The sequence below is a fragment of the Lepidochelys kempii genome, chromosome 7 (genome assembly GCF_965140265.1).
Source record: "Lepidochelys kempii isolate rLepKem1 chromosome 7, rLepKem1.hap2, whole genome shotgun sequence".
NCBI lineage: Eukaryota > Metazoa > Chordata > Testudines > Cheloniidae > Lepidochelys > Lepidochelys kempii.
In genome coordinates, this window is record NC_133262.1 from 31,930,280 (window position 1) to 31,953,327 (window position 23,048).

Here is a 23,048-nt window from a genome sequence, read left to right on the forward strand (position 1 = left end):
GCCATGACACCTACAAATCATTCTTGTTTAACACTGCTTAGGTTAGTGACAAGTGGAGACTACTATTTCTCTGCTTCATGCTGTTTCTTTTATTATTCCCTCATCCTCTCTACCCACTCAGTTGTGTGTCCTATCCAGTACTTACATAGTAAGATTGTGGAGGCAGAAGTGGTCTTCTATATTAAAATGTCTGTATAATACTTAGTACCATGGGGCCTTGATATTTGACTGGGTGGAAGAATGGCTACTAGACTGGGACTCTGGGGTGTTAGGTTCAATTCTTGGCTTAGCCCTGGACTCCCTGTGTGACCCTGCCCAAGGAATTTAAAAGCCTTTAAAAATCTGCCCATTGATCTATCCTTTGCCTCAGTTCCTCCAGCTATAAAATGGGGACAATGCTCCCCTACATCACAGGAGTGCTACGAGGATAAAGTCCATTAATGATGAGCGACACAGAATTACTGAGATAGACTGGAGTTCCTACCTAGGTACTAAAGTATTATAAATAAATAAATAAATATAAGACCAAGGGCTGACATTTAAAGAACACCTAGGGAATTTTAATGGGAATTGGGAGTCCAAATCTTTTAGGCAACTTTGAAAATATGACCCAATTGAGCAAATGGAACCATCTGTTGTCTTGGTTATTTCGGCAGTTCTAATGCCAACAGAATTTAGATTTCCACCAATTTTAAGGCCAGAAGGGACCATCATCATTCTTCAAAACACAGGCTAAAAAATGTCCCCACAAATTTCTGCATCAAGCTCAACAATTTGTGGTTGAATTAGAGAGAGTGTCTCTCAGTTTGTAGACTCCAAGTGATGGAGAATTTACCACATCCCTTGATAATCTGTTCCAGTGGTTAATTATCCTTGCTGTTGAAAAGTTTCATCTGATTTCCAGCTTGAAGTATGACTTCAACTTCCAACCATTGAATGCCTACGTCTGCTAAAATATACAGTCTGCTAATTTTTACTCCTAGCTTTTTTATAAAGAAGGATCATCATCAAAACCAAATGTTTTTTTTCCTAGTTGCTTTACTAGTAAAGTGGCAGGTTCTTTTAAAAATCCAATAAAGAGGTTAAAAAAAATTGCTTACAGTCCATTTGACAATTCAAGTTATCTGGCAAACAGCAAGTGGTCAGGTTTTCAAACAGTAAATACAGATAGGAAAACAGTTTGATTTAGAATAGCAAGGGTCAACTTGATTGAGTTGTACTACATCTGCGGGCAAGTTACATGACTAATGTGGACAGTGAATCTTGATTACAATGCTAATGAGAAATCCCCTTAATATATGTGGTTATATTCCAGTCTACATCTTTTTTTTCCCTTTAACAAGGACCTCAGCAATATGGCATCTCTCACAGGCTCTACTTTAACGAAGTTCTGTGTAAAATAGTCTCTCAATCTGAACCAGGATCCTTTTGAATTAAACTCTTGATATTCCACAACATCATTCACACCACACCCACTACAAATAGTTTAAAATGACATAGTCCTTTTAAAAAAAGTCATATCCCTTAAAATTTATTCAGATCAGTAAAGTTAGAAGTCTTATTGCTAAGCGGCAATTTATTGCTGCTGCTGAATTTATCTTAGTTTCATACATTTTTCAGTACTGAGCAGCATTCAAAGGCCTGCAGCAAGCAACATAAAAAAAAAAAACATTGGGCAATGCAGAAAGTAAGCAACACGCTCCTAAAAGCTTAATACCCTATTACTATGAGATGCACAATTGGGATTTCACACAGGATAAAATTCACTAATTCAAGCTGGCCCAGTTAACCACATTCCACGTTGGGGGAAAAATTCTTATCTACAAAATACTACATTTTAAAGTCTTTCCCCACGGAAGTCCCTTTAGTTTTTATGTCAGGATTTCTTGCCTGCCAGAATCTTGTATCACTTTCCCAGCTTGGTGTTTATCCATGACCTGAAGGACATCCTCCAAGATAGAAGGTCCCAGATCCACATGGAGGGAGAGCAGGGAACCAGCATGGGACATAAAGGACTCATCCTTATTTTTCTCTTCAACAAATCCATTCTGAGGGATGGCAAACAGATCACTGGGGCTGCAGAGATGAGGGACAGGTTCAGAAGTCCTGCTATCCTTGGATGAAGTCAGTTCTGCCACAGCTTCCTTGCCTTGCAGAGCTGGTTGAACTTTGTCATCAAGGTGTAGCCTTGGTGGCTTTGGTGGGGCCTGGGTAGAGGGCAACATTAGAGCCTGTGGACCTCCAATGACAGGCAGCGAGATGGCATTCTTTAAGAGGGGCGAGGGGGCTTCAGAAAATGGTTGCTCATGACCAGAAATAGTAGCAGTCCTTGAGAACTCAAATGGCACTCCACAGTGGCTGCCCCTGTCAGAATCTAGGCTACCTTCAGTCCTTGGTAGAAGGTGGAATTTCCCTTGCAAGAAAGAAATATCCCCAAACATATCATTCTCCCCACCACTCCCTATGTGAATAGTGTGTCTGAAGTCTCCCAAGGGGGGGCTGATCATATCAGAAGAAAGGATATCTCGGAGTTTTTCCTTCTTGCCCTTCCTACTGCCTCTTTTCAGGTAGATTGGGACCTTAGTGGACATCTTGCCGATTACTAAAGCCTTTACTATTCAGAGCTGGCCTGGCGAAGTCCATCAAAATAATCCCTCAGATGAGGGTATCTTTTTGGATCCTAAAAAAAACAGGTTTAAAAATAATCTAAATGTTTTCTGCCATTTTTTATAAAGAGATGTTTTGAAATGGAGTAGTAACATGTAGGGGGAAAGTTCTCACTGTCAAAATGGTTCAGGGAATTAATTTCAGCCACTCACAGTTTCTCTTTCTAAAGTTTGTTGGATACGTCACAGATAACAAAGTGACCCAAGTAATTCATTCCAGGCACTTGTGATGTCTTTTGAGAGTCCAGCAGTAAATCAGTTGCCTTAGAAAAATCAGCTTAAACTCTTAATGTCAGAATCAACAAAATGTATTAAATCCAGGGTGATTCATATTTGATGAGGCTGAATGCAGACGTGTTAAGAAGTTGGACAAGTGACGTGTTCCCAGTGGAGGCTGAGATTAGGAACACACAGCTTCACAAGTCAATTTGTTCTGTTCTACATTTTCTTGAAGATGAAACTTGTCAACTCAGCAGAGCTTCCATTCCCTGACTCTGCCATTCATAATCCAGGTTTTACAACACTTTCAGTCAAACACGCTATAAAACAAATTAATAAAAAAAAAAAAGTTAGTTTGTTTTTAATCTTAGTCAAGATCAATCATTTTTAATTATGTTGGAGAAGTTCAGTACGTATTTCAAGGAGCACTAGTAACCTTTAAAATTATCATTGCTTTTGAAATTAATTCTGCTTTTCCATGATTGGCACTGAGTTCCACAAGTCAATGTGTAAGCATGAGTCACAGAGATGAGGAGGATACAAAAAAAACAGACATTTATGCAAACAAGAATATAATCCATAGTTATGCTATTGAGGATAAATAATTGTAAATTAGACCAACCGTCATGTCTTAAACCAAGCACTAAGTGCCTGGAGTTGGAAAGAAACATGAAGTGAGACTTTCCTAAGTGATTTAGGAGCTTCCACATAGGTGCTTTTGAAAATTCCGTTCCCCCATAAGTATGTTCCTGCAGAATTGCCTATTATGTGGAATTTACACCTTTGATGCATCTGGTGCTGGATACTGGTCAGTCATTGATCTGAGCTGACATAGCAAAGTGGTGGGAGTACCATGCTAAATGGACTGTTAATTTGATGGAAGGAGGCCAGGATATTGGACTACATAGGCCCACTGGTCTTATAAAGCATGAAGTGTGGGAATACTGAGTTGGATGGATTCACTGGACTGATCTAGTATGACATTTTTATGTTCCTAAGTTTCAAAAAGCTTCCCATCTCCTCATACATCTTTCAGATGGATGAATGACAGCTAACCAGTTACTGATACCACTTGAAAGAAAGATACAATACAACTACAGGACTGGGAGACAGGAATTCCTGGCTCTGCTACTGACTCCCCCTGCATAACCTTGGACGAAACTCTTCACCTCTCTGTGCCTCAACTTCCCTAAACTATAAAATAGGAACCATAACACTGCCCTAAGTCACAGGGGTGTTGGGCAAGTTAAATAGTTCATGCATGTAAAGCTCTTTGAAGACAGATATTATGAGCCCTTCAAGGAAGGGAATGCCTATTGCTGCATGTCCACAGCACATTGCACAATGAGCCTCTGCTCTCAGTTGAGGCCTTTAAGCACTACCATAATGCAAACAACTGAAGAACCATAAAATACTAAAAAGAAAAAGAGTACTTGTGGCACCTTAGAGACTAACCAATTTATTTGAGCATAAGCTTTCGTGAGCTACAGCTCACTTCATCGGATGCATACCGATGAAGTGAGCTGTAGCTCATGAAAGCTTATGTTCAAATAAATTGGTTAGTCTCTAAGGTGCCACAAGTACTCCTTTTCTTTTTGCAAATACAGACTAACACGGCTGTTACTCTGAAACATAAAATACTATTGACCACAGGCCTGTTTACACTCCAGTCAAATACCCAACTATTCAGAGCAAGCAGACCTCTTTGCTCAGTATACTCAGCACTTCTGGAAAGAAAAAAAAAGAGTGTCTGCCAAGCAGCTGAGATACTGCAGGCCAGTTCTTCCTCCTCCAGACAATCCCAAGCCATGATGAATTTTGCAAGAGAGTCACTCAGCATTCCAAAGTGAACCACATTTGCAGTGTTCCATTCGCAGCCACTTAAAAACAAATGCAAGGCAACTGGCTGAAAGCTCTGTTTGGACTCTGGGAAATTGTCTTACCTTATATTTTAAAGCCCCCCCAAAATCTCCGCAAAACCATATTTAGAAAGAAACAACTTTGTTCCAAAGGTAAAGGGGAAGCCATGTGATGTGCACACCCTGCATTAATGAGAGGGTGAGTCACCAGCGCATATCAATTTGTTAAAAACTCAAGAGCCTTGTGCAATTCAGGATGGTTTTTAAATGTCAGTCTGTGCCAAATGAATTAAGCAGGATTCCCTTTGGGACAGCTCTTCTCACAGTAACATTTCAAGTATTAGCATTGTTATGAGCTGGGCGGATCTTTGTTATAGACTGAGTTAATACCACGACCTAAAACAAAAAGTGTATGAACCCACCCCAGGGCTTTTGGCCGATTATTCTTTTTGGGGGTTGGGGGAGGAAGACAGAACAGAAAAACTGAGGAAGTCAGAGAGAGCCTAAAAGGAGCAGCTGAAAGAAACCTGGGGAGAGGTTTTTGGTCAGGGGAGCAGGCTGAAAAGCATGCTCTTAGTGCTGTGAGCAAAGGAAGCTGTTTCCTGCTATTTGATTTCTTCTGGGTTCAGAGTCTCAGGACTTTGTCCATTCTTTATAAATAAACAAAACTGCATTAAAGAAAATACTAGACTCCATCAATTTCTACTTCCAACTGGAACATCCCCAGGGTCCTAAAATTTTGGCTAGCTGCTCAGGTCAAAAAGGGGCAACACTGAGGTCAAGAGTGGGATCCAGTCTTCAAGGAGAAAAATTGTGTGCTGGTATTCCTGTTGAACCAAGATGGAGCAAATGATTGCGATGCTTGCAGAAATCAAAGATGGTCAAAAGGAACTGAAACAGGACTTTGAAGGTTCACAACAGAAAGTAAAACAGCATCTGGAAGATTTCAGAAAGGGCAGAGGGTTGATTTTCAGGCAGGGGTCAAATCAGTGTGGGAGCAACAACCCCTTATGTTCAGACAGGTTCGGAAGTCCAGCTACAAAGCTCTAGGCTGGAATGACAAGACGGGTCAAAGAGGTGACCAGCAACCTGAGTGCCGTAGACCAGAGGTTTTGTCCATTAAATAGTGGAGACCAGGCAAGTTTTAGCCAACTTGAAACTTGCTAACAGAGATAAGCAGCAGCAAGGACTAGGAGCTGAAAATTCAGTTCCAAAAGAAAACCAAAGAATCACAGATCAAAGTGGAAGACAGCTGCCTGGATAAGAAATTGAGCTAGCCAGAGGACTTTGATAAGACCAGACATTTACAACAGTTATCTACCCAGTTTGTAACCCACAAAGTCCCGGAGGGGCCAGCTCCAATGATGCAAAAACCTACTATCTTTGAGGGGGAAACTCCCTGGGAGGCTTATTTGGCTCAATTCAACATTCTAGCTCAAATCAGTGCTGTGAGATGGACAGAAAGGGGGGTTACTAGCATCCAACTTGAGTGACCCGGCTCTGATAGTGCTGCAGAACTTACCCCCAGAAAAGAGATGGAGTTATCCAGACCTGGTACAAGCCCTTGACATGCAGTCTGGAGTCAGCCATCAATCTGAACTAGCCAGGGCACAGCTAAGATCTAGAAAAAAAGGGAAAGAAGAAACCCCACTTGAACTGGCAGAGAACCTCAAAGCTTATGTTCCTGGCATATCCAGATACCACAAAGGCCTTCCAGGATAGATGGGCAATGGATCAATGTGTAGATGCTCTGCTGGACCTGACTTGCAGATCAGTATCAGTGAAAGGGGATCAAAGTCATTCTGAGAGGCTGTGGAATTTGCTACAGAACTTGAACCTTGAAGAGGAAGCAGCTATTAGTGAGAAAGATGGATGCTGATGACCTTGAGCCCTGTAACTACAATTCTGTGTGTAATATATATGATGGAAAGGGGGATTCTAATCTGGATCATGACCACATTAAATGATTGGAACAAATGATAAATATTGTTTATACAAGGGAAATTGGCAATAATTAAAAAAATGAAAAGAAAACCATTCAGTTAAATGCTGTTACTGTGACAAAACTAGCCACAAAAAGGAGTGTTATACATTTAAGGAAGGCCAAGACAGAATGTTACAAGTGTCTAGTGAAAGCCTCTCTCCTAGTTTGAGAAATGGGGGGACATTAAGCTGAAGAGGAAAAGCTTAGGGGTACAAGGATCAGCCCCAGTTTTTGTTTAGCTGCCCAGATCTAATGGGAGTTTGGCTATTGAGTGTGTATAGCAGTGGTTCCCAAACTTGTTCCGCCACTCGTGCAGGGAAAGCCCCTGGCGGGCCGAGGTGGTTGTTTACCTGCTGCATCCGCAGGTTCAGCCGATTGCGGCTCCCAGCAGCCACGGTTCGCTGCTCCAGGCCAATGGGAGCTGCTGGAAGTGGCATGGGCTGAGGGACGTACTGGCCGCCGCTTCCAGCAGCTCCCATTGGCCTGGAGCAGCAAACCGCAGCCACTGGGAGCCGCGATCGGCCGAACCTGCAGACATGGCAGGTAAACAATCCAGCCTGGCCCGCCAGGGGCTTTCCCTGCACAAGCTGCGGAACAAGTTTGGGAACCACTGGTGTATAGGATCTGTGATGTGTATTCTCAGGGGAATCTTAGCTCCTAAAGTTCTGTGGTTCTGAAACAAGAACTGATCCCATTTCCTTTGCTGAATGTCTCTGACAAACAGCAAATAGTGAGAAAAGGCACTGCAGTTGTGAAATGTGAGCTGGGTATCTGGTAAACACTGTTATGGAAGAAAACTACAAGGGGGGGAAGTGAGCTCCCAGAGTTGGACTTGTTCCAGCACAGTGCTGTACACTTACACAGGGAACAGCAGAACAATCTAAGGGCTGGTCTACACTAATGCTGTAAGTCGATATAAGTTATGCTAGTTCAGTTACGTAACTGAAGTCAATATAACTTAGGTCAATTTACAGCGGTGTCTACACTGCGCTATGTCGACAGGTGATGCTCTCCCATCAACATAGCTTCCACCTCTCAGAGAGGTGGAGTACAAATGTAGAGGGGAGAGCGCTCTCCCATTGACTTAGCGTGTCTTCACTAGACCCGCTAAACCGGCACCGCTGCATCGATCACAGCAGTGCCAGTTTAGCCAGTAGCATAGATATGGCTTAAGACTTTCTGGTTAGAAATTAAGAATTGTTCTCCTTATCCAACAAAGATATAGGTTCTACTGGTCCAACACAAGATTAATACTGGGGGAAACCAACCCATTAAACAGCCATCTCACTGGTTACCAGAGGCTAAAAGGGAAGAGGCACTACAGGACATTGAGAAAAGGTATCAGGAATGGAAGGCATATCAAGCCTTCAACCAGTCCCTGGGGCTCACCCATAGTTCTGGTTAAGAAAAGGTTGGCAGCACCAGATTCTGTGTGGACTCTAGAAATTAAATGATAACCTGGATCCTGTAAAAAGTGGGTATGGCAAGTGGAAGTGGATCCAAAAGACAGGGGGGAAACTGTTTTCACTGCAGGACCAGGCTTGTGGCAATTTAAAGTGGTGGCTTTCAGTTTGTGCAATGCGAAGCTAATAGAGAGGGTATTATGTGGGTTGTCCTCTCAGCCTGTCTGTTATACCTAGATGATATTCTGGTGCATGCTTAAATAGTTCAGCAGGAACTAAAATATTGACAAATGGTCTGTGATAAGCTGAAGGTGGCCAATTTGAAACTTAACCCAAAGAAATGTGAGTTGTTCCAAAAAGAGGTAATCTGCAGTGGGCCAGACATGCCAAACCTGCGGAAAAAAACACAGAAACTGGGCTTGTTTTTGGCTTTATTGGCTTGTGAGTTGCTTGTTGGCTAGTTTTTGGCTTGTAGCTTGTTGCTTCTTTTTTTTTTTGATCAGCTCCTAGCAAGCAGAGGCAAGGGGGGAGAGATTCAGGGGTGCACAGTGGGCCTACCACAGTCCCCGACTGCACGCCGGAGGGATCTAGTTACATAGAGTGTTGGGATTGGCTTGTTTTGACCTTGTTTTGAAATGGGATTAGCTTGATTTTGGCTTATTGTGAAAGTTGGGGTGCTTATTTACCACATGAAAGTTGGTGAGTGTGCAGTGGGCACACAATTAGCAAGGGGGAAATTTCCACTCACAAAAAGAAAATTGAGGCTGTACAGAGCTGGCCAATTCCCCAGACACTCTCAGATGTGCAGTGTTTTACAGGGTTCCGCTCCTGTTACCGAAGGTTTATTTGTGGATTTGCCAATATTGCAAAACCCCTGCACAGGTTGGGTGAGAAAGGGAAACCGCTTCACTGGTCAGCAGAGTATGATGTAGCATTTTCAGAGTTGACAAAGGCTCTTGTGACTACTCCTGTCTTGGTGCACCCATGATTCAAAACCCCTTTCATACTGGACACAGACGCTAGTGCTTACAGATTGGGAGCAGTTCTGATAAAAGAACACATGGACTTGAGAGGGTGGTAGCTTAGACTTTTACTATACTAAGTTCTCCTAAGAGAAATAATTGCACCATCCAAAAATAACTCCTAGCTGTGGTTAAATCTATAGAACATTTTTCATCACTATTTGTGTGTGAGGAATATTATGGTCAGGATAGACCTGCAATGGCTCTTTAGATTCAGGAATCTTGAGGGACAGCTTGCCAGGGGTTGGAGAAACTGCCGTGCTACAATTTCACAATCACACAGAGGCCTGGCCATAAGCATGGTAATGCTGATGCCTTGTCCAGACAGGTCTCTTGCGAGGCTAATTGCAAACACTGCCCCAAGCAGAAGAGCAAGGAATTAGCTGCTCAAGAGAATGGGAGTGCCTCCAGACCCTTCCTCTAGTCTAATTCGCAGAAATGCCGGTGCGCCTGGTTCATCCACCAAAAGACTGAGGAAAGGGGTAGCAGAAATGGACTCCGGAGCAACTAAAAACTTTCCCAAGACTATCCTGACACAGGATAGGGCGTATTGGAAAATCAACTGGAAAATGTATCCACCCTGGAATGTAGTGTCTCCTCACAGTAAAAGCTTTCTGGTCACAGTGGGAAAGCTTGGAATTTTAAAAAGAAATATTTTAGAGGTGATGGGAGAAACCAGAAGGTGATGGGTACTGGTATACTGAAAAAGGAGGTCCTAAAGTTATGTCATGATCTTATAACTGTAGGACATTTTGGTGTTGCAAAAAACTTAGACAAATTAAGGGACAAGTTCAACTGGGTAAAAAGCAGCCAAGACAGTTGGTGCAAGAAATGTGCTCTTTGCATTGCGAAGATGGTCCCCCTAAAACAGGGAGAACCCCTTTGCAGTAGTATCTTGAGGGGACACCAATGGAGTGCATTGCCATTGATGTTCTTGGAACCATTGCCTGAGACAGAGGCTGACAATCAATACCTGCTGGTAGCTATTAGCTAATGGACTACTTCACAAAATGGTCTAAGGCTTACCCAGTAAAAAAAATTAACAGGCTGTGACAATAGCAGGGATCCTAATGAATGAATTCTTCATCAGATCTGCAATCTTGAGCGATTACACACAGATCAAGGGAGAGACTCTGAATCCAAAGTGTTTCAACAGGTTTGTGAGATTCTAGACATTCACAAAACTCACACCTACATTCTGATGGGATGGTGGAAAGCTTCAGTAGGTTTTGGCTGACCGGGCTGTTAAAAGTCCTGTCGGAGGTGCTGCCCGGCTAAGGCGGGCTAGTCCCTACCTGTTCCGACACCGTGCTATGCCCCAGAAGCGGCCAGCAGCAGGTCCGGCTCCTTGGTGGAGGGGCCATGGGTCTCCGCGCACTGCCCCTGCCCCAAGCACCAGCTCCGCACTCCCATTGGTCAGGAGCTAGGGAGGCAGTGCCTGTGGACGAGAGCCACGCAGAGCCACTTGCACGCCTCTGCCTAGGAATTGGACTGGCTGCTGGCTGCTTCCGGGGTGCAGCACAGGCCGTGGTGCCAGGACAGGCGGGAAGCCTGCCTCTGCACTCCGGTTGTGCTGCTGACTGGGAGCTGCCAGAGGTAAGCCTGCGCCCCAATCCCCTGCCCCAGCCCTGAGCCCCCCCTCAAACCCAGAGCCTCCTACTGCACCCCAAACTCCTCAGCCCTTGCCCCATCCCAGAGCCTGCACCTCTACCCCAGAGCCCTGACCCCCTCCTGCACCCCAATCCCCTGCCCCATCCCAGAGTCCCCTCCTCTCCCTGAACCCCTCATTTCCAGCCCCACCCCTCAGCCCTCACCCCTGTACCCCAACCCTCTGCCCCAGCCCTGAGCCCCTCCCACACCTCTAACCCCTCATCCCCAGCTCCATTGGGTCGTGGGCATCAACAATTTTCTTCAACTGGGTGACCAGAAAAAAAGTTTGAAAACAATAGACAGCAGTAGGTCAACAGAAAAATTCTTCCATCAACCTAGCTACCACCTACATGAAACACAAGAAACCCTCCCATCAGCATAAGTAATGTCTACACTTGAAATGCTACCCGCTGCAGCTGCGCCACTGTAGCATTTCAAGCCCTTACAGAACAGCAGTCAATGAGAGTACAAAGTGTACCCCGCAGGCCTCATGTTTGGGCAGGAGCTAAAGCAACCTCTTGTATGGAGTGGCTTTCTGAAGTGGAACAAAGGAATTTGAACCATTTGAACTGTGTGGAAACCCTACAACCCAAAATTGAAAAAGTTCACACCTTTCCTAGGGAAAATTTGTGGCCTCTGACAAAATGAAAAGGCTCTATGATAAAAAGGCATATGCAGAAACTTTTAAAAGAAGAGACGTGTGGTCTGGCACCACAATCATTGAAGGAAGAAGGATAGAAGCCCTAAACTGGATGAATTTTGGGAGGGACTATATACAGTCTTAACACAAATAAATGAACTGGTGTTCATGATACAGTTAGATCCCAGGAGTAAGCCCAGAAGTTATCCATCAGGACCATCTGAGAAGATATCGCAGACAGAATTTCAGCTTGGCTACTCCCGGAATCTGAGAATGGAGCTGTGGAAATTGAAGCTGGAAAAGTTGTTACAGAGGTTAATTCCCCATTAGAACAAAATGGCCAGGCTCTGCCTCAGCCATCGAATTCCACAGAAACAACCTCAGAAGAACACTGAAAGGCAGTCCAGGAAGAGAAAAGCCCGACAGGGATTTGGGTGGGAATAAAATTGTTTTGGGCTGGTGATATGAAACCATCTCAACAGAAAGATATGGTATATGTGTAAATAGTTAACCTTGTATCATTTTAAATGTATTTAAAAAAATGTATTTCTATTTGGGATGGGTTCTTAAGTTCCACCATTAAAGGCTTCACTTGGGACAAGGAGCAAACCTAGGAGCAGGTATTGTTATGGACTGGGTGGAACCTTGTTTTGGGTTGAGGTAAAACCCACACCTAAGACAAAAGAAATGCGTGAATTGTGAACCTGCCCAGAGGCTTTTGGCTGAGTATTATTTTGGTATAGGGGGTTGTCGGGGAGGCCAAATACAAAAACTGGGAAAGACAGAGGCCTGGTCTACACCTAAAACTTAGGTCGACCTACCTATGTTGTCCAGGGCTGTGAAAAATTCACACACCCCTGAGAAACATAGTTAAGACGACCGAAGCCCCAGCATAGACACCGCTAGGTCCACGGAAGAATTCTTCTGTCAAAAACCAGTTGGAGAACACTTCAATCTCTCTGGTCACTCGATTACAGACCTAAAAGTGGCAATACTTCAACAAAAAAAACTTCACAAACAGACTCCAACGAGAGACTGCTGAATTGGAATTAATTTGCAAACTGGATACAATTAACTTAGGCTTGAATAGAGACTGGGAGTGGATGAGTCATTACACAAAGTAAAACTATTTCCCCATGTTTATTCCACCCCCCCATTCCTCACACGTTCTTGTCAACTGCTGGAAATGGCCCACATTGATTATCACTACAAAAGGTCCGTCCCCGGTAATAGCTCACCTTAAGTGATCATTCTGGTTAGTGTGTATGGTAACACCCATTATTTCATGTTCTCTATGTATATAAATCTCCCCACTGTATTTTCCACTGAATGCATCCGATGAAGTGAGCTGTAGCTCACGAAAGCTTATGCTCAAATAAATTGGTTAGTCTCTAAGGTGCCATAAGTACTCCTTTTCTTTTTTCAGATAAATTTGTTAGTCTCTAAGGTGCCACAAATACTCCTTTTCTTTTTGCGAATACAGACTAACACGGCTGCTACTCTGAAACCTGTCAACCTTGCTACTGCTTCTCCAGGGGGTGGATTTACTGCTACTGCAGCCATGGAAAAACCCCTTCCATTGCTCTACCAAGTGTCCATCTACATTACATCACCACAGCAGTGTAGCTGGAGCGCTGCAGTTGTGCTACTGTAGCGCTTGCAGTGTAGACATACCCACAGAGAGAGTCTAAAGGAGCAGCTGAAAGCGTGTGTGGTTGTCCCTGGAAGAAACCTGGGGAGAAGTTTTGGAATCAGGGGAGCAGGCTGAAAAGCTTGCTCTTGGTGCTGTGAGCTGTTTCCTGCTATTTGATTCCTTCTGGAGTCACAGACTCAGAACTTTGTCCATTCTTTGTAAATAAACAAAACTGTATCAAAGAAAATACCAGACTCCATCAATTTCTACTGCCAGCTGGAACATCCCCAGGGCCCTAAAACGTGGACTAGCTGTTTGGGTCAAAAAGGACCAACAGTACTATTGGAACAATGTGCATGGCTGTACCAGGAGTTGGGATTTGCACGCAGTTTTTCCCCCAAGACTTCACTTACATACCTTAAAAGCACAGGGGCAGATCCTCAATCCATATAGCTGCATTAACTTTAATGGAGCTATGTCAATTTATGGGGGCTGCAGCTCTCATCCACCCATTAGGCTTAGCTCTTATTCTGAAATAATAGCACTGTCCAAGCACAGCCCTGAGAGCCTGAAGCTGTGAGAAGAATGCCTTCTGAGGAGCAAATTGTTTTTGTGTGCCTCAGTTTCCCCTTCTGTAAAATAAGACCCATTATTGGCCTGCTTTTCACTGGAGTTACATATGGGGCCTGATTCTGATCTCACATAAGTTTTACACCAAAGCAACTTCATTGACTTCAGTGGTGTTATTCCTGATTTACAGCACCACAAGTGAAATCAGTCAGGCCTAGTGAGTGCTAATTTTTAGTATTAGATAAGACTGATCTCTGGAATGATTTACATACGAAGATCCTTCCAAGCTCTAGCTGGCAGAGGTGGGGGTGGATTGGAGGGGAGCTGCTTTTGAAAATCTCATTCCTAAAAAAAAAACAAAAAATCCCCACTCAGTCAAATGACCAGAATAAGCCCCCAACAAATGAACCTGCTGTCACTCAATAATGATCTAATTTCCATTTTCTGCCCCATGCTCTGCACAATACAGTCCATGTAGCTGCATGCTGCCCAGTCGAGCAACACTAGGTGAGAAAGGAACAGCAACAACAGAAACAAACAAGCTTTGCAGAACTCGACTTGCTAAGCAAAAATGCTGATTTCTCACTGAGATTGGACTCCCGGGAGAAGGAACAGAACATGCAACATATTATCACCTCCTGCTGCTACTACGGTTGTCACTGGCAGGACTGTACAGTTAATAGTTATGTTATAGGAAGACTGGGGCTGATGGAACCTGAGTTCAATTCCTGGCTCTGCCACTGGCCTGCTGGGTAACCTTGGGCAAGTGACCTCCCGAGCCTCGGTTTCCCTATCTGTAAAATGAGAATGATACTAATGCACTTTGAGACATCTGGATGAAGAGCTCTGTAAGAGCGAGATATTAATTAATTATTATTATTCTAGGGTCACCAGTCCTAGTCTGTTTTAGTAAGGAGAGGGAAAGGTATATATAAAACTGCAGTGTTTTATTACTGGATAATATCAGAAAGGAAACCTCCAGCCCAACATGGCTGCACACAGGCAATCATTTAGGCTGGGATTTTTAAAGGAGCCTAAGGAACCTAACTTCCTTGAACTCCTTTAAAGATTCCACCCTGAAACATTAACATGATCAGATTAGAACTCTTGTCTTTCAATGGCTATTGTAACAAAACAGAGAGCATCTCTGGAACCCCCCCCCCCCCCAACCCACACAGGGAATGACATCATATTCCTTTCTGTAATGTGCACCACACCCTTTTCTTTATAAAAATAGCAGCCTAGCCCTGTTTGTGCCTGTTACTGGCAAACCATTTCCCTTTTGTGTCTTTCCTTCCTGGGGCAGCCTTAGAGGTTCAGTTTAACGGCTCCTTACAGCACCTGCTCTGACAGGCTAAAAGAAACCCTCCCATCAGAGATTCAGTGGCCTCAATGCCTGCACCCTCCCCCCCCAGCCTCCAAAACAAAGGCATCCTGTGACTGAGGCCCTCCCCTGAGAGAGCTGACGCACATGGCACTTTGGCTATTCAAGGGGCAGTGGTTAGTATTGTGATGCTGTGTCCATTGAAATAGTTGGTAAAGCTCCCAATGATGTAATGATGCAAGATCAAGCCAATTCTCATTTACACTAATAAGGCTCTGGCAGTGTAAAAGAATCCCTTGCATTCACTTTAGGACCCCTTTACTTTATCAGAGTGGTGTAAAGGAATCTTAGTGTAAATGAGAATCAGTCCCTACTAGTCTAGACAAACCAAAAAAAGGTTACATCACAGATGGTTATTAACTATTTTTATGACTATACTGCCACGAGACCCCAACTGGAATTAGGGCCCCATGACTGCAAAGAATATGGCTGCAAAGATCATTTTCCTAGCCTGTCACTTTAACAGTTCACCCCTCCCTTTGAATACCTCCACTGCATAAAGCATAAGCTGCTTCTATTCACTTTCATGGCCCTTCCCAGTCAATCCCTAACCCACCCTATTTATCATGTCCCATCTGCTGTTGAGCTGTCAATGCTCACCTCTGATTGGCCCATGGTGCAAGCCTGCATTACCCACTTGTTACATTTTCAAACAAGCCCCTTTGTACTTTCTCCCATGTTCCCTCTCATGTTTGGGAGGAGCTCCCCATAAACATCCACAAAGCCACCTCACTGTCAACTTCAAACCGCTCCTCAAATCTCTTCTTTGATGTGAGGCCTACAAACAACTTGACAACAGTCAGGCTATTATTATGCTGAGATCACTGCCTGTCTATCATGCTCACCAACATTGTGTCATTTTCTTGTATTCCCCCATCTGCCTGTATCCATCTGTTGTCTCTTGTATTAGATCTAAGCACCTTGGGGTAGAGACCAACTTTCTATTCTGTGTTTGTACAGCACCTAACAATGTGGGTCCTGGTCCATGACAGGGATTCCTGGTCACTCTGGTAATACAAATAATAGACAATAATTGTACTAGGCACTGCACAGATATGAAGGCCTAGTCTACATTTGAAAAGGTTTGCCAGGATAGCGATACAAATACAGTTATGCCAGCAAACCTTCCTAATGTAGATGCAGCTTATACTGGCAAGCGTGCTTTTGCTGGTATAGTTTACACCAATTAATGAAATAAGCTGGGGAGAGGGGAAATCACACCCCTAACTGACATTACTGTACTGGCAAAAGTTTCTAGCGTAAACCTGGCCATAGTAAGAGACAGTCCCTATTCCAAAGAGTTTATAATCTAAACAGGCAAGATAGACAAAGAGTAGGAGGGGAAACTGAGGCATAGCGAGGGGAACGTGCCAAAGCAAGTCAGCACAGAGCTGGGAATAGAACCCACATCTTCTTGATCACACTCCAGGAGTTCCCTCCCCAAACCTATGAAATGAGATTCAGGTGTATATGCCAGGAGAGAGATGGAAAAAATAAAGAGAAAGTACAACCTGGAAAATGTGCCTCACCGTCAGTAAGAGGGTGAGATGGACCATCTGGAATTGGGTGGGGATCCGGTTCTGGTGCAATTCCAGCTATCCAGATACTTGGTTCTACTGGACACAGAAATAAAGAAGAGGCAGGGGTCTTAATACAAGACTTTTATGGCCTACAGGATAGGAAGGATGCTCCTGCAGCAAAAGTACTGGGGGCCCAGTTGTGATCTCACATCAGGATAAATCAAGAGTTAACACCACTGAAGTCAATGTGTAATACTGCCATGTGAGCTGGGACTCAGGACAGCTGGATTCTACTCCCCGCTATGCCACCAACTCAGCAGATGGCCTTGGATAAGGCACTCCCTCTACCTACCTCCCAGGAGTTGTGCCAGGCTAAAATTCATTAACATTTAGTAAGGGAGAGGCAATGTGGTCTAGTGGATAAAGCGTTGGATTAGGACCTAGGAGTCCTAGATTCAACTCCTGGTTCCGCCACTGCTTTGCTGGGTGACATTGAGCATGTCACTTCCCCTCTCTGTGCCTTAGTTCCCCCATCTGTAAAATGGTGATAATGATTCTGCCCTCTTTTCAGAGTAGCAGCCATGTTAGTCTATATTCGCAAAAAGAAAAGGAGTACTTGTGGCACCTTAGAGACTAACCAATTTATTTGAGCATAAGCTTTCATGAGCTACAGCTCACTTCATCGGATGCATTCAGTGGATGTGAATGCATCTGATGAAGTGAGCTGTAGCTCACAAAAGCTTATGCTCAAATAAATGTTAGTCTCTAAGGTGCCACAAGTACTCCTTTTCTTTTTGCCCTCTTTTGTAAAACACTTTGAAATCTACTGTTGAAAAGCACTGTGTATGTGCTAGGGATTATTATTTGTATTGCAGCAGTACCTTGGAGCCCTAGTCATGCAGCAGGACCCCATTGTGCTAAGTGCTGATCAAACAGAACAATGAGACAGTCCTGCCCCAAAGAGCTTACAGTATTGTCCGCAATATTCTTCATCCCATCCTACTGCAGGATCAGGGACTTCAGCAGTAGGGGGATCAGAGTAATAGCGAGAGATTGATTCCTTGATATGTGCTCCAGTGTTGGCATTGTAAACACTGCGAGGGAATGCTTATTTATTAGCATGGGAATTAAACCTCCCAAAAAAATCATGGAAACATTTTTGGTTATTCACGTAGCTTGATTTTGCAAAACCTTAAATAATAAAAGAACGATAATCCCTAGCTCTTATCACCTATAGATCTCAGAGAACTTTACAAAGGAGATCAGGATCATTATCCTCATCTTACAGATGGGGAAACTGAGGCACAGAGAGGGGACGAGACTTCCTCAAGGTCACCCAGCAGGCCAGGGCAAAGCCAGGAATAGAACCCAGTTCTCCTAACTCCCAGTCCAGTGCTCAAGCCACAAGGCCTGACTCTCTTTTACCTCCAGCCCTCTCCCCACCTGGTGGTTTATATAGTCATTTATACTTGTGCAGAGTGGATACAAGCCACTACCCAAATCAGAGATTTCCACTCATTCACACTAAGGCTGATTAGCCACAGCACTACCCCAGATTTATGCCCATATGACTCCATTTTCAGTTAAATTACACTGATATTGAACAGGAGTAACACAGTGGTGAACCATGGCAGCTAGCAGTAGAGTTTTGCACCCACTCTGCAGGGTTGTTATGTTACTCCATGATGTGCATACAAGGGAGAATCAGTGCCCCTCCCCCTGTTTCTCTCTCACACACACACATACACACACACATCCTTCAACTTCTGAGGCTAAGGCCTTGTCTACATACTGAACTTACATACACTGGTGAAAAGCTGCAGTGTTATACCAATTAATTCACTGGAGCTGCTCCTGATTTGCACTAGCATAACCAAGATCAGAATCTGGGATCTTAGCACCAGTCCAAACTCCTAGGGCCAGTCAAACTCCACTGACCTGCAGCTTGGGGAGTCATTTACATCAGTCAAAGTGAAGGCAGCAAAGGTGTATGCAAAATGTTATTAAGTCAGAGCAGTAAATGATTTGCACCACTATAAATGACCACACAAGGTGAAAGGCAACAAGGAGACTGACTCCTTGTGTAGACACTATTTACACCAGTGCAGCTTATCCTCAGGGTAAACTGCACTGGTGGAAATCATGTTACAATCATGTAAAACACATCTACACCAGGGACTTGCATCAATACCTAACATCTCAATGTAAACAAGGCCTTAGATTAAAACATTCCTTTTTTCCTCCTGAAGGAACAGGAAGTCTTGTGCTGGCTGGTTTTCTTATACATGTAAGCAGAGAGAGTTTGGAAGCATGCTAAGGGACATTCCTTAGCAGAGAATCCACCTGGTTCTCCCATACATCCACTAGATGGCTGTATCTGTCAGGGATCATCTTAAAAGAAGTTTCACCTTTCCAGCCCCACAAAGGTCTCTGAGTTACATGGAGGGTCATTTCCCTCACCCCACCCACAAAAAACGATTTGCTTAGTGCTCCAGGGAAAATGTTTGCCCTAAAGAGGAATGTTTTAAAAATACCCAAGATAGATTTATCTGTAGAGTGGATACAGCCCACAACCCCATCCTCCAATAATCCAGTAAACCTCCCCTTCCCTCCCCCCCACCCCCTCCACCAAACCTAAAACCAATCCTTTGAGCCCACCCTACCAAAATGATTCTCCTGTCAATGTAAAACATAAAGCAAAGCTCTGTAGCAAAACACCCTCTACCCTGGAATCCCTCTTCCCTTGTTCTGTGTCTCCTCCCTTCACTGGCTTGCCCTGCTGTTGACTCCAAGCTAGTCTAGCCCACAAAGGAGTTGGACAGCGAAATGTATGTGCAAGTTCCACAAAGGAGATGAAGTACTCAGAACTACCCTTCTCCTGGCAGATCACTAGTCAGAAAGATGCCATGAGACATCATATTAGCCCACCAGGGAGTTGGGGAGGGATTGGTATAGCAAGGCCAATCCTAAAACGTTATTTTTTCCAGGACGCCCAAGACATCAGGTGAGTTGGTAGCCAGTAACATAGTATGCCAGCCTCAGCTATCTTGCAGTCCAGCAATGCAAGCTCAGGACTCTGGGGAGTGGCAGCTATTCCCATTGCAAGCACCTCCTGCTGGCCAAGTTACAGAATGCCAATGGCATTAGAACCTACTTTTTTGCCTTGGCCAGTTGGAGGATGAAGGCAACTGCAATGGTCATCTTCCTTAGAGAGGGGAGAATCATCCAAGGATGTGGGGGAAACTATGAAGAGGGCGAAGTTAGGCCCAAACTTCAGACTGGGTGAGGGAAACCCATAAAACGTGTCTAACTGTAAGATACACTGAACAAAGCAATGCTGTCTAGTGGCTAGGATGCGGGGCTGAGTATCAGGAGAGATGGGTTCTAGGCTCTTCCCCTCTCTTTGCCACTTGGCTGTTTCCACTTCCACCTTTTATCTGTCCTGTCTATTTACATGGTATGCTCTCTGGGGCAGGGGCCATTTCTTAAAATCTGTCAGTACAGTGACAGGCACAATAGGGCCCCAACCTCTTTTGGATCTCAAGTTGCTAATGAAATACAAAGAATAATAAAATAATAATATAACAAATAAATACTTCAAGAAGGACAAGAGACAGTGGGCTTAAATTGCAGGTTGGACATTAGGAAAAACTTCCTGTTGAGGTAATTAAACACTGGAATAAATTGCCGAGGAAGGTTGTGGAATCTCTATCATTGGAGATTTTTAAGAGTAGGTTAGACAAACATCTGTCAGGGATGGTCTAGATACTTAGTCCTGCCATGAGTGCAGCGGACTGGACTAGATCACCTCTTGAGGTCCCTTCCAGTCCTACAATTCTATTACTCTAGAAGAGGGGTCCTCCTAAAACTAGCAATGCCCCGTCTTACTGGGCACCTACTAGTGACAATCATTAATCAGATATAACCAACCTCTAACCATTAGGGTGAGAAGAAAGTTTCCCCTTGGGTCAAATAATCCCATAATTTCCTTCTACAGGTTTCTAGCATCTTCCTGTGAAGCAGCTGGTACTGGGCAATGTTGGAGGCAGGATCCTGGACTGAATGGTCATTTCAATATTCTTGTATTGGGGTGGATTCCACTCTCAGTAACATAAGCCCCATGGAATTACTTCAGATTTACACAGAGGGAACTAAGTGGAACATCTGCGTGGTTCTCCAGCTATCCCCACACTGTGTCACTTATAAAGATCCACCATAAGGCCTGCTTCTCATTTACCCCAAGGCCCTTTACACTGCTCTACCAGTGTCAAAAGGTCTAAAAGTAAGAATCAGTCCTTTATCCCACCATCCGGAACATGACATCTATTTCAAGCATCTCGATTTGCCGGAGTTAATCTAAAGATAGTTATAAACTTCACAGCTGGTTTCTAAAATTACATTAGGCAGGTTGCTGTATGTAGATAGTGCTAGACGGAGACATGTAACATAGGTGTAAAAAAAAAAATCCCCATGGGAGACAACCAGAGCTTTATATAGAAGACGATGGGTAAATGATACCCTGAAGTCCAGCTCTAAATTTAAAAGGCAGTTACTAAGTACCACAACTTGATTTAAAATGTGATAGAATTAATTTCTTCCCCCACCCCTCTTGTTGCAAGCAGTAAGAGCCAATTTAACAAGCTTTACTGATTACAGCTTGCACTCCCTTAAAAACAAATACCATGGAAAGTCACCCCTGGTTGTTAACAGATGGAATAAGACAGAAGGAGAGGGATCCCATTTCAGTGCCAGGCCCACTGCCCTCGACAAGGAAGAAAAGTGGTAGCAGCTACCAACTTGCACTGCAGGAAAACACTGCCCTCCTGGTTGAGAAAGCTACGACTCTGCCCTCTTTCTAGGACCCCAAAGCAACTCTCAAACATTCTTGGCCTCATGCACACATCCTGGCAGCAGAAATTATCCCCATTTTACAAACAGGGAAGAAACCAAGGCAAAGAAAATATTCCACTATCACCCCCCCCCCCGCCCCCAATAACACAGGGAGTCATTGCAGAGCCATGAATAAAACCCAAGAGTCCTGACTCCCAGCCTCCCCTGCTTTCCTCCCACAGCTGGGAAAAGAACTCAGGAGTCCTGACTCCCAGCTCCACTCTTCTCTAACCACTCGACCACACTTCCCTGCCATAAGTGAGATCAGAGCCCAAGTGTCCTGACCCCCGCCTTCCTCTCAGAGCTGGTAACAGAAGCCAAGAGTCCTGATTCCCAGCAAAGCTTCTTGGGCTATTCCAAAACTCCAGTCTCGGGCTCCGTGGCAAGCGATATTGCTGCAGTGTATGAGCTGGCACTGCCAAGTACCCTCAAGCACACATCCTTCAAAGTTTTAGGAGAGCTACCAAAAAAAACAAAAACCGACAGCCACTCACTCCACCTCCCCAGTACTCACCCTCACTGCCGGACGCTGGTGGCGGTGGTAGTGACCGAGTTGCAGTGAGCAGCAGCGGGTTCTTCCTTCCCTTGTTCCCCACCCTGCTGCTTCTTAAGCCAATACACTGCGCGCTGCCGGCAATGTATTCAGCTAGGGCTGCTCCCTCCTCCCTGCTCCCGAGAGAGCCAATGCTAAAGCTACAATGTAGCTAGCCAGAGAAATAGCATGCAAACTCCTCCCCAGGCCAAGTGCACAAGCCAGTCAGTCCCACCCTGCTCTTTCGCTGCGCTCCACGGCTTGCAGTTAGACTGATGTAACATTTTAGGGGAGGCCTTAGGCTACAAACAAGGGCAGACTTTTTTTTATATATGAAACTTGCAATCCTCTTTCCTAAACTTTCAGAGGGAGGTGTCCTCTGCATGCAAAAAATTACCAGATCCCTGGGGCAAAAGAGGACTGATTGTGCATAAAATGCAGGATGCTTGGTACATTAAATGTATGGGTTCCCTGTGATTTAAGCAGAGTTTTCCTTATGCCTAAAATGCATGGCTTATCTGTGCATAATATCCATAGATCTTCTGTGCATAAAATGCATGGACAATGTGTGTGCATAATATCCCCAGATAAAAGATAACATTTTCAAAGGCACCTAAGTGACTTAGGAGCACATATCCTTTTGACGTTCAATAGGACTTTGATGCTAAGTGATTTAGATGCTTTTGAAAATTCTACCCAAAATACATGGATTCTCTGTACATAAAATGCATGATTTATGCATAACATGCAGATTCCCTGGGAATTAAGGGAAAAGATTTTCCTTGTGCCTAAACTGCATAAAATTATGGATTTCCTGTGTATAAAATGCACAGATTGTACATAAAAGATGGAATTTTCAAAAGCCCCTAAGTAATTGAGAAACAGTCCCATTGCCATTCAGTAGAACTTCTGCTCCTAAATCAGTTAGATGTTCAGAAATTATGAGCCAGGACCCTCAAATCATGAGATTGTCTTGAAAATTATGAGATTATTTTTAAAATTAATTAATTGTCATTTCTTTTAATTTGCCTTCTGGGTTCTGAATCTTTAGGATACTCTCATTACATGTTTTTCAA

General features: G+C 44.1%; 1 protein-coding gene across 4 annotated transcripts; it reads right to left on the reverse strand.

The window, feature by feature from the left end:
* Window positions 1-533: 533 nt before the first annotated feature.
* Window positions 534-22,112, reverse strand: CDC42EP2 (CDC42 effector protein 2). Of its 4 annotated transcripts, none has more exons than XM_073351865.1 (4): window positions 21,955-22,112; window positions 16,560-16,643; window positions 6,267-6,365; window positions 534-3,205 (listed from the first exon to the last, which is right to left on the reverse strand). In XM_073351865.1, exon 4 carries the CDS (start codon window positions 2,589-2,591, stop codon window positions 1,872-1,874), a length of 720 nt encoding a protein of 239 aa, XP_073207966.1. In that variant the 5' UTR covers window positions 2,592-3,205; window positions 6,267-6,365; window positions 16,560-16,643; window positions 21,955-22,112; the 3' UTR covers window positions 534-1,871. The 4 variants fall into 4 exon arrangements, with proteins under 4 accessions (XP_073207966.1, XP_073207965.1, XP_073207968.1 ...); XM_073351864.1 differs by having other exon boundaries at window positions 16,560-16,646; XM_073351867.1 differs by lacking the exon at window positions 16,560-16,643.
* Between the last annotated feature and the right edge of the window lie 936 nt (window positions 22,113-23,048).